This window comes from Uloborus diversus, chromosome 8 (assembly GCF_026930045.1).
Source record: "Uloborus diversus isolate 005 chromosome 8, Udiv.v.3.1, whole genome shotgun sequence".
NCBI classification, from domain to species: domain Eukaryota; kingdom Metazoa; phylum Arthropoda; class Arachnida; order Araneae; family Uloboridae; genus Uloborus; species Uloborus diversus.
Window position 1 is genome coordinate 89,326,690 of NC_072738.1, and position 11,636 is coordinate 89,338,325.

The 11,636-nt window shown below is 32.7% G+C and overlaps 1 protein-coding gene across 1 annotated transcript; it reads right to left on the reverse strand.

The window, feature by feature from the left end:
* Positions 1-782: 782 nt before the first annotated feature.
* LOC129228476 (uncharacterized) lies at positions 783-10,640 on the reverse strand. The gene is made up of 3 exons (XM_054863157.1): positions 10,082-10,640; positions 7,586-7,768; positions 783-1,084 (listed from the first exon to the last, which is right to left on the reverse strand). Exons 1-3 carry the CDS (start codon positions 10,638-10,640, stop codon positions 783-785), a joined length of 1,044 nt encoding a protein of 347 aa, XP_054719132.1.
* Between the last annotated feature and the right edge of the window lie 996 nt (positions 10,641-11,636).

Consider the following 11,636-nt stretch of genomic DNA (forward strand, 5'->3'; position numbering starts at 1 on the left):
TCTGAGAAGTTGAGCTATGGCCTTGAGCAAGTTCATTTCTTTCAAGAGAGAGAAATCGGTAAGAAGAGGAATTGTTAGGCGCAGAGTTGAGCTACCATTGTGACCCTTTTATTGGCGAGAAAATCCTGTACCGCTTGCTACGCCTAAGGCCCTTATAGTGGAGAAGCCGACGCATCCGCCATTTTGGAGCAAACTTGATCCAGTGCTTCGTAGCGATAGCATTGCTGCTGATGTTTACATTTATTTAACATGCGTTAAATTGAGTCAAATAGGTGGTTGTTCGGCTGTTAATCGTGCAAACAGCTCCAAAAAAGGATTTCAGCTCCTCAGATTTCCAGCAGATGCAGAAGGAAAAAAGAAATGGGTAAATAATAGCCTGTGAAGTGACTGGCAGCCTGGAAACGATGCCAACTGTATCCAAAATTTCGCCAATGTTCACCTTCGCTCTCTGACTCTCTCGTTCTCTGTTTGGCGAATAATTGCCAATAAAGGTAGCCTTCCCTGTTGTACGTTTGCTCCAAAATGGTGGATGCGTCGGCCTCTCCAGTTATAGGTGTTCTAGCTACGTCTTACCTGAATTATATTGTTATCCAAATAGGCAATAACCCTACAAACTAAATCCGCAAGTTCTTAAGCTGTTTTTCCTCACCCCTATTTTGACAAATGGAATCGTTTAATCTGTCAGGCAGCGGAGTTCAACTTGCCAAAGGTGGACTAATAATCTCACACCCGTGCAAATAGACTGAGCAATATACCATCTCAATAACAGGTTAACATTCATGCTATGTTCTTGCAATATCTTTATCATTCATTTGGCATAAAAATTGGCCAAAAAGAGACATCATTCGTAGTTCATGTTCCTGTTCTTCTTTCCTCCGCCTTTCTTCAAACTCCATCCATAGCTTTTGCATGCTTTCCTCTTTTCTCATCCTTTCCTGCTCGATCTGCGTGAACCTTTCTAAAAATCGAGACTCGGCATTTTCTTGGTATTTAAGAAAATTCTCAGTCACATTATCTACAACATTCTGTAGCAATTTACGAGCAGATGCAGTCTTTTTTCTTTTCCCTGTAGCTGTTTCTGAATCTAATTAAAAGACAGAACTGTCAAAAATGAAAAACTGGTTTCATTAAAACTAAGCTATGAAATCGAAGGCAAAGATTATTGTTATAAAATTGGTTCAATTGGATAGTATGAAACAAAGAGATATAAGTGGAACTACAGTAGAATTTCAATGGAGTTGTTTCCTTCAGTCAAAAGTATTACTTTTAGTCACTGAAATTGATAGAAGGAGCAAAATAAATAAAATAACATGGAGCAAGAAAAAACTTTTATTTTCCCAATGCTTAATTTTTAATTATTTTTTAAAAATGCCCGATTTTGAAATTAAGGGTGGTCTTTATGATGTGACAAATGATGTACTTTGGCACATCTGTCTACGCCGTTTCTGCGTAATGATAATCAAGAAGCAAATTAAATAATTGCGCTCTTCCCTTGCTATCAAACATATCGATAACAACACATGTGAGTAAAGAAGAGCATTAAATATTATGCTCTGTGAATGACATTTCATCATTTATGATGTCATGGGTAGAAGCGTAAACAATGAAAGCGCACAAACTAAAGTAATTTTTTTAAACATTAAACTTACTCAAATTATTTAAAAAATGGCCAGGTCCTATGTTTTTAAGTATGCTCTTTCAGAAAAAAAAAATACTTTTAAAATTTTGGAAACGACCCCATTATCGAACTCACTTGGGACCAGATGAATTCGCAAAATCAAAAATTTTAATAGTGCGATTTTCCTTAAAAAAAAAGGGGCCAATTTCATTTCATTACTGTATGTTTGTTGAAAATGGGGGGAAAAAACTATTTAAATAAAAATAGCTTTTTAACTAACTTAATGAGAGGCCCTTTTGCATGTTAAGCGTACTTCTAAGTGCTCTCTGTAAGCAGCATGTTAAGCGTACACTAAAAGTGAATAAGAGCAGCCCTATGAGACGAACACTCCTCATCTCAGTATTGTTTGTGCTGAGCCTGCTCTAGCTTTGCAGAGGGAAGGACTATAGTGCTAGTAGACAATTATTATTTCGTGCATTACAGTATGTTTCCATCTTAACTTTTTTTTCTTCTGGAATTCTATAAGCAATTCAGATAATTAGAGTTCTACTGTATCTAAGTTTTGAGTGTAATTTTCTTTGGGGACTGTCCACAAATGATGTCATACATTTTTTGACATGTTTACCCCCCCCCCCTCCCCCTTTTTCTTTTCTATTAAGTGTTGTACTTCATTTTATAACCCTGTAGTCACCTTGTCACATGTCTAGCTATATGAGCTAATTGTTATGAAAAAATGGTTTTGATTCAACCAAAATGTATGATCTCACTTTTGCCACCCTACCCTCTTCCTTGTGATAAACTGTCAAAATGTCAAGAACCTCTTTCCCCCTTCAAAGGGGATTTACTTGTTGCTTTTCTGATAGTTGAGCATTTAAATAAAAGGATACACTGAATAAAATTACACCTGGATGTAAAATTTTCAGGGTGGCGACATGAACTGCGAAAAAAAGTTCCCTGACTTTTCCCTGATTTCCGTGATTAAGTTCACTGAATTTCCCTGATTTATGTTATCAATAATAATGGTTTCCTTTCTTTACAATACCTGAAAATCATTGCATGTTAAATAAGACGCAGTGTTTTAAACATTTTAAGCTGTTAATTAAAGATATATTTTGAAAAGATGCTCCTTTTTTAGTAAAAATTATATATTAAATTATCTACAGAGAAATATTACAGGAATCTAAAACAAATACTTTACTTCCAGTAACCAGTTAACATAAGAACTCCAAGAAATTATTAAAACCACTTTTAAAGACATGGTTAATCGTGATAAAAGTAAAAAGTTTATATAGAAATAATTTTGAACTGAATTTTCAAACAGTATAATTGTTGCTGCAAGAATAACAAGTGATAGTGAAAATATAGAAGTAATGTAGTTTTACTTAAGTAAATAATAGACATATTTACGTAAAACAAATTGAAACCTTTTAACAACCAGTCACATTGAGCAATTCTCTAATCAAGAACTTTGGTTTCAATGAATGAGTACATCATTTTAGCTTTTGAAAAATAGTAGAAATATTTACTTATGTACACAACTCAATTTCAAATGATTTCATAATTTGTCAAAAAAAAAAAAAAAAAAAAAATACTTTTGTAACAAACAACATTGAAATGCAAAAAACAATCATTAATATCAAAATGTACAGGTATATAACTTGGTTTTAAAATAAAAGAATTTTAAAGTCTGAAAAGAAAGAACCCTTCATATAATCTGAGGAAACAGCAAATAATACAATGGCAAAAAACGAAGTTGATTTTCATTTAACATTCGATTTTAGCAATTAAATTAAAAATGCCAAGTAATAACTTTTAAGCTTTTATCAGTATTAATTTAAAAAACAAAGATTTTTCTTGAAACCGTGATTACAGGAAGCTATTTACTTCAAGACAGTGAGTAAAGGCAAAGAAGCTGACGGCTTCCTCTTTGCCTGTAGGGGTTGTTTATTTTATGTAGCATGGAATGTGTGGAAGAAAGACTCAAGCTACATAAAATAAGCAACTTTACAGATACAGAAGCAATCTTAGGAATATAAATAAATGCCTTTGTGCTGAATAGCAAAGTAAGAAATAACAACGTCCAAAAGCACAAATTACATATTACAATTTGAGCGTTTTGACATTGTTTTTTCTTACTTTACAATCTTCATCCTGTATTTAAGATTCAACACTATGACCTTGAGGAAAAAAGATACACAAATATGCGGCAGTGTATAATCACACCTCATTAATTCTAGTTTTTTTTTTAAACAAATAATTGGCGGAAAATGTACAGGAAAAAAGGTACTTAATTTTGCAAAGCAACAAAAAAAATTTTTTTTTTTCATTTAATCAATTTTTCCTGAATTTTTGTTATTTTTTTCAAAATTCCCTGATATTTCCCTGATTAATGAAGTTCCCCCGACTTTTCGCTGATCTGTCGCCACCCCTGATTTTTATCTTCAAAATTATTTTAAGTGATTTTCTTATTTTAAAAACTTTCAAAATGATTTAAACTCTTATGAATTAATAAAACAAATGAAATACAGAGAGACGTTTAAAATTTACCTGGACTATCTGAAAATCCATTTTGATGAGATCTTGATAAACAGGGTTCAACTGTTGGTGGAGGAAAATCAAAGTGCATATAAGTCTACTTTTATGCACAATATATTTAAAATATTGCATAATGGAAAGTGAAATTGTAAATTGAATGCTATTATAAAGTGTTATCTGCTCTCTTTTAGAAGATGAATTCTAGCAAAGCCGATAATAGGATTTATGCAAAATGATAAGAAATGAAATTTGGCAACTTTATACAACCTTGCAAGTTCTAGAATGAAAGTTCAATCAAACTGAATGTTTTGAAGTGAGAATTAAATATAAATCTCAATTATTTGCCAATCTGAATAGGTATATCCTAAGATTTATTACAAGAGTTGTCTCTATTTTATTAGTTAACAGAATTAGATTTGGACAATATCTATCAAAATAGAATATACAGTAATAATCTGAACACTCATGTGACTGGGAAATTTTTTTCAGTGTATAGGGGTGTTCATTATGGAGGGACACTGGATAATGCATATGTATTCGCGGGTCCATCAAAATGTTTTCTGAATATTGGGGAGTTCTCATCAGAGAGAGTCCACTATATATAATAAATTGGACATAATAATTGTGAAAAAGTTTAACATGTTTTTCTAATTTAGTAATTTTGAGTTGCAATACTAATATATACAGGTGGTTGTTGGTTGGTCATGTATAGTATATGGCTGCGATATAGAGGTTTCACAGCATCTGCATACAACTAAGGAAACTTTTACTGAATGCTCAGACACTGGAATAGCAACTGTTGAATATGATTTTTTAGCTTTTCTATGAAATGTTTTCTGTCGGCTGTTGTTCATGTTTGACAAAAAATCCACTAGATAGTGGGTAGCCAAATGTCTTTTTTTTTCACAAGCCATCTCAATGGGGAGCACTGGAGATCTTTTTGAAAGATAGTGTGAAGTTCAAGCAACACAGCAGGTACCCAATGACTGGACATGTAAGACATAATGACAGCCCTTAAATTCAGTAAAATATTTCAATTGCTCTGATCACCCGAGAATGGTATCTTCTTGTGTGAAAAATATGTATTCAGAAGGTTTGGCCAACAAGTGGTGGGTCATCATCAGGGTTCCCCGATATATATCAGTCGACATATATCACAATATATATATAGGATATTTAATTTGAAAATATCATGATATTTTGATATTTTCGATATTTATTTTTTCAACTACGGTGTTTTCAATATAAAAAGTACATTAATCATAGTAATATTGTTCATTTATCATTAAAAATATCCACAAAGTTTTGTACTATATTTTTATGATGTATTAATACATCAATAATATAACTAAATAGTACAATATTCCTTTTTTACTTGTATTTTGTATCCATAAAATTATTAGCAATGTAACAATTTTAATTCATATTCAAAGTGCCTAATTCAAAATTAAACATTGTTCAGTAAAGAAGAAAATGTTTTATGACTGCACTGACTAATACACATTATTTGTTTCTGATGAATCATATAACTGTGTAAAAGTATTTAACAGAATGAAAATGAGTAAAACAGCTAAATGCTAAATTAACTCCATTAAAATTGATAGAAATGCAAAACAAAATATTAGATACAAATATTGAAAGAAACCATAATTTTAAGTCTACATATTGTAATTATCATATAAGATAATAAAGAATGATTTGAGGATGTATTTACTATTTTAAAGACTTGAGTTTGTGCTAGTTGAAAATATCGGATTCATATCAAAATATCCGACATATATCAAAATATCAGATATTTTCAATATTTTTGAAAATATCATAATATTTTCAAACCCTGGTCACATTACGTCTACGTCACCAACTTAATGTCAGATGTGACTGCATTTGATAGGTTGTTACGATAATTGCATGTGTAACTACATACATTTATTAAACATGTAATATACACTACACATTTATGTAAGGTAAAATAGGGAACGACACCACACCATATGGAAAACAATCTGGTGAGAGAAGAATAACAATGTAGCCAGAACCAAAACATAGATTCTTTACAATAACAAATCAGCTTTTCACTTGCGCCATCACAGATAATTTTGTGACTATCATATTTCTACAAAGTGAATTCAACTTTTAACGCTAGAAAAGTCGTGCTTCGGTCGATTCCCCGCCCGCTGTCAGATATTTCTCTCTATCCCACTACCCCTTATTCTAATAATGGGGCCCATCTGTGAAGCTGACGGTCACTCTCCCCAGCTCACACACTTAGTTCTGAGAATTTTCTTCGGTATTTCAAGGTTGCATAGCTTTTGGAAATGTATGTTGGTCATTTAGACCATTAGCGAGCCATCCTAGTGAGGTGTCATTTTCTCTCTGGCAATTCCTTTCTTCTGCTTTGGTCTCACGGATTGCTAAGGTGGGAAAAAGACCGAAGCGCGAGCACTAGCGTAACAAAAGGAAATGTGACTTCTCTAGGGTTAATGCTTAAGTGGAACCTTTAAAACCAAGGTTTGTTGATTTAAATCATGATTAAAATCACTGATTTAATCAATTGATTTGAATCAAGTGATTTTTTTAAACAAAATCATTAATTAAAATCAGTTGATTTTATTTTTATAAATTAATTTTGCATTTTTAGAATGTTGCTCTAAATTTAACTACACTTTACTTCAACAAGCAAAACTACATAGATCCCACTTTATGTGTGTGTAACAGATATTCACTCTTGCAATGTTATTTTTACTCCAAAATTATAGTTTAGAACAAAATAAAAAAATTGCAGTTTTTCCTATACACCATGACTAATATAGTTAAGAAAAGTAATTGTTCATCATATTATTTTACACTAAAAATGTATATGATGGAAACCTTATCTTTAAGCAAAGCATAAAACAAAATCGCATCTTATCTACACATTATAACATATTTATAAATCTTAAAAATGTATTGAATAGTTAGAGAACTTATCTTAATTTTAAAATTAAATTGAATGGATTCATTTATTGTGTGAAATATATTATGTTAATGAACTTAAAATAATTAATATCTACAAATTTTTTAAGATTTAAAAAAGAATCACAGAATGCTGATTTGAATTTTAAAAAATCCTGCGTTAAATCAAAAAAATCTGACCCAAAAATCACGAACTCATTTTGTGACTATAAGTGACTGCTTTGAGGTACTAGAAATTTGTGATCTTTTACTGATAATTTTTAGACGGGCAAAATAACAAAATTTGTTTTATTGTAAGCAGCCATAAATATACAACATGCAGTTTTACCTCAATGTTACTGGTTTTATTTTATTTAATCCATTAGTTGTACCTATGCATTAAAAAAATCCTCAAGAAAATGGCCATTAATAATTTTTCTGGATAGATCCTTAGGGCAGATGATAATTTAAAATTTAAATAAATTGAAATATAAAACTAACCTGCAAAAGCTGGTGATTTTTGATGTTCTTGAAGAAAATCGGGAAGTCTTTCAGCTTCACTGAATTGACTTTCAAATGTGTCAGGATCCGTAGAGGGTTGTTCCAGTGTCCCATTCTCTAAATCATTTTCTACTAAAACAACATTTGGAACCCATGGAGATTCGCATTCTTCCAAAGCAGAATCTAAATGGAGTTTAATTATATAAAAATAATCAGGAAAAATACAATGCATACATGTCTTGATGCATTGTTCTTTATTTATTTTTGAGAGAAAAATTTTAAGAAAAAATTTTGGATCAGTAAAACAAGACAACTGTTAGAGAATAGCTTATAATTACGAAATTTAAAAAAACTATGATGAATCTAACATCTTAAAGGTTATAAAGGAGTCTTGCATTTGGTGGCTGGGCCACATTTTTCGATATGAAGATGCGTTCCCCGCAAAAAGAATCACCTTTTCCAACACTGAAGGAAAACATCGAAAAGGAAGACCCAACCCTCCCCAGTCAGATGGCTGGATGGTGTAGATAAGGACTTTAACGCTATAGGAGTGAATCGATTGAGGGCCATTGCACAGGATAGGGCTAGGTAGGAAAAACTTGGAGAGACTATCTTGGCCTGGAACAGGCTGTAGTACCAGCAAAGTAGAAGAAGAACATGTCTTGATGAGTTATACAAAAAAGAAGGAAATAAAATAGGAATATTGAATAGAAGTTACTTTTTAGGCTCTATTTCAAATTTTCCCATGGAAAGGAGGATTCATTATGATTTTAAATAAATCCATTTGTCAGACATGTGATCCAAACAGAATGAAAAATACTCAAATTGCTTAGCTGTGTGAACTAACACAACACTGTCAGTAGGATCTACAACTGAGAGCTTTCCCATGCATTTTTGTACATAGCAGATTATTTTAATTGGATGCATGAAATTAACTGGAACATGTTGAATTTAACTTCCAATACCCCTTCTTTTTTTCTGCATACAGTATTTTGCTCTCTCAAAAGATTGAAATCTGTAAAAATACTGAAAAATCACATGTCTGATTTGTTTTTAAATATCTAATGACATTTGTTTAAAATCATAATGAATCCAACATTTCTTCTACCACCTTTTTAACTTCTGTACCTAGCATTGATTTAACCCTTAAACACAGGCTAAATTCAAAAGAATAGAAAGGATGATGTCATGAAATGTAAAAGCTCCTAAAATGTAGATTGCAGACCCATCATTTAAGAGTTCAAGAGAGGGCAGTTGACCTGCATGATTAAAAAAAAAAAAAAAAAGATGTACCTATATAAAAGTATAAATGGTGAATGCATGTACATGTAATCTTTTTATGGAATATAAATAAACCAGAACATTACAATGCAGTGTATTAATTGACTTTAAATGAATAAAATGACATAATTTTTGTGGCAAGGTTAATGGTCAAACCACCTGGATGTGGACATAATAGCAGAGTAAATAACCCAGTTCACTCAACAATACGACAACTGATGATTCATAAGATAAGGGATTTACAAATACAAAAGTGACGACCAGCAACAGGCTCTGGGCCCAGCTAGACTGGTTCCTAGTCAATTTACAATCCCCAGTGAAGATCAATGGCTCTCTTAAAACTATCTACTCCCTTGCTCATTACCACCTCTTCCGGTAAACTGTTCCAAGGTTCCACTACCCTGCTAAAATAATAATTTTTCCTAACATCCATGTTAGCCTGAGATTTAAATAGCTTAAAACAATGACCCCTTGTCCTGTTTTCAGTGCTAAACTTTAGCCCCGTAACATCTTTCATTTTAATAAATTTAAACAACTGAATCATGTCCCCTCGGTCTCTTCTTTGCTCAAGACTATACATTTTTAGCCTTCTAAGCCTGGAATCGTAATCTAAATGAGAATCCAAAGCCATGGTAACTTTGTCATAGAAATGTAATAAATTAGTTGCACAAGATTTACCTTTCCTGAAACCGTACTGAAAACTAGTCAATAAATTATTAGTCTCTAGAAAATTTACTATCTTAATTTTTATCAATGTTTCAAAAATTTTGCAAACCACCGAAAATTTGATAGGGATAAAAGAGCTGATGTGACGATTTGGTAAATAATTTTAACTAGGAGAATACCTAAAAAAGGCATATTTTCACAAGAATAAAATTTTGAAATTGACCGCTCCTTAGAATTTTTCTCCAAATCAAGACTCTGAGCTTGAGCAATCGTCACTGATTTCTGATTTTCAAAACCCACCACTAAACCTACTGCTTCAAATTAGACATTAATAGTTTTATGGCTGTCTAGTGTATTTATTGCCAATCAATATTCCTCCACATAAAATAAAGTAATCTGGGATTCCTCATGGGACCACCTAGAAAAAATCTAATATTTTATGTTTTATGCAACAATGTCTTTTCTTGGGACTGAAAAAATTTAAACTAGATTTTCGCAAACACAGTTATGTCCCCTTCAAAATAAAATTGAAGTTGTTTTTCTATCTACCTTTGTCAGAGCAATCGAAACTGTGCTCCCCATTCATCAGCAAAGTGTCATTGCTATCTGTATGCAAATTCGGTGGTGAACCCATTTCGTCAAGTAGTGGTGAACAAGATGGCCCAGGAAGAATAATTTGCTGAGGTAAAGATTCAATGCCAGTGCAGCTGTTGGATGCATCTGATTCTTGATCATGATTGAATGAGAAATGGAACTCATCTTCCTGATCAGAGTTTAATAAACTGATGTCACAGGTACTTGGCTCCGTTTTCCGATTTAACACTTTATCCACTAAATCGAAATGTTTCATTGGTTTTTTCGGGGGAATATTATTCTGCACACAGTATTTAGCTACCTGATATTCCTTCCTTAAGCGTTTAATTTTCTCTCGACACTGATAAGCAGTTCTCCGAAATCCTACATTAGACAACTCTGTAGCTATTCTCTCATATACGGTTATGTTACGTTTAGATCCGAGTAATTCTAGCTGAATTTCTTCTTTGGAAAAAATGTCAATCAAAGCGACAGTTTCATCATCCATCCACGTAAATCCACGGTCTACCGACATATTGAGAGAGTTCAGGGCATTATCGCTTTCAAACCACAGAGAGCAAATATAGAAAAACAAAACAAAACGAAAAATGTAAACAACTTGAATGCGTTGCAGTGACAGTTACAGTCAATTTTCTTTCGATTCTTGGAGGAAAAGCATTTAAAAAATGAATGAATGGAGGATAAAGTTTGACAGAAAGTTTATTTATGTTTGCCTTTAATTAACTTGTGTTCATTTTACTTTCAGTATTTTCTTCATTAATCCAATCTTATTATTCCGGAGGATACAAGATAATGTTGAGCATATGAGGCAGTTAGAAGCAGAGGGATGGAAGTGGCAAAATCAAAAATTTGGAGATAACCTGTACAAATGGTAGGGGGGACTCTAGGTAGGGGAACCTCTCCTTTGTCTTGGGACAAGAGATAGTACTAGTAGCCCTAGTAGGTGCCGCTATGCAGCATGATTTAGAAAAAAAAATCAATGAAAGCCTACCTAGAACTTTATCTTTTAATGCGTTTCATTTAAAACTTGAAAATGTCCACTTACATCCCTTTGCTTCTCACTGCCTCATATGTCCTCAAATTTCGGGGACAGTCCCCAAATTCGGGTTTTTTTTTTTTTTTTTTTTTTGAAAACATTGTCCCCCGGAGTGCAACCAGAAAAAAAAATCAGAAAGAGATATTATCCGTTTTTAGTCCTTTCCCTATGGCCAAAAAGGAAAAAATATATATATATATATATTCCGAATTTCGAAAGGGGATACATCCCCAAATTCCTCCCCGTGGTTACGAAACTGCTGTCCTCAAAACATCTACGAAATATTTATACTAATTTAGCGATCTGAGCGCTTTGTGTTCGTTTTTGTTTACGACAGAAGAGAAGAAAATAACACCCACGACCTCCGGCTTAGAAGACGAAAGCTTCTGCCACGGCTCCGAGTACTTGAGTTGAGAATCACTGTTGTATAATCGATTACCTTATGCAGAGAGGCATTCTATTCATTTATAGGGG

Bases quoted from the DNA above. Each gene is read 5' to 3' on its own strand.
- LOC129228476 (XM_054863157.1), bottom strand. From the start codon at position 10,640: ATGTCGGTAGACCGTGGATTTACGTGGATGGATGATGAAACTGTCGCT. The intron at 7,769-10,081 runs GTAGATAGAAAA...AACTCCATTTAG, and splicing joins TTTCGATTGCTCTGACAAAG to ATTCTGCTTTGGAAGAATGC. The intron at 1,085-7,585 runs GTTAGTTTTATA...TCTTTTAATTAG, and splicing joins AAAATCACCAGCTTTTGCAG to ATTCAGAAACAGCTACAGGG.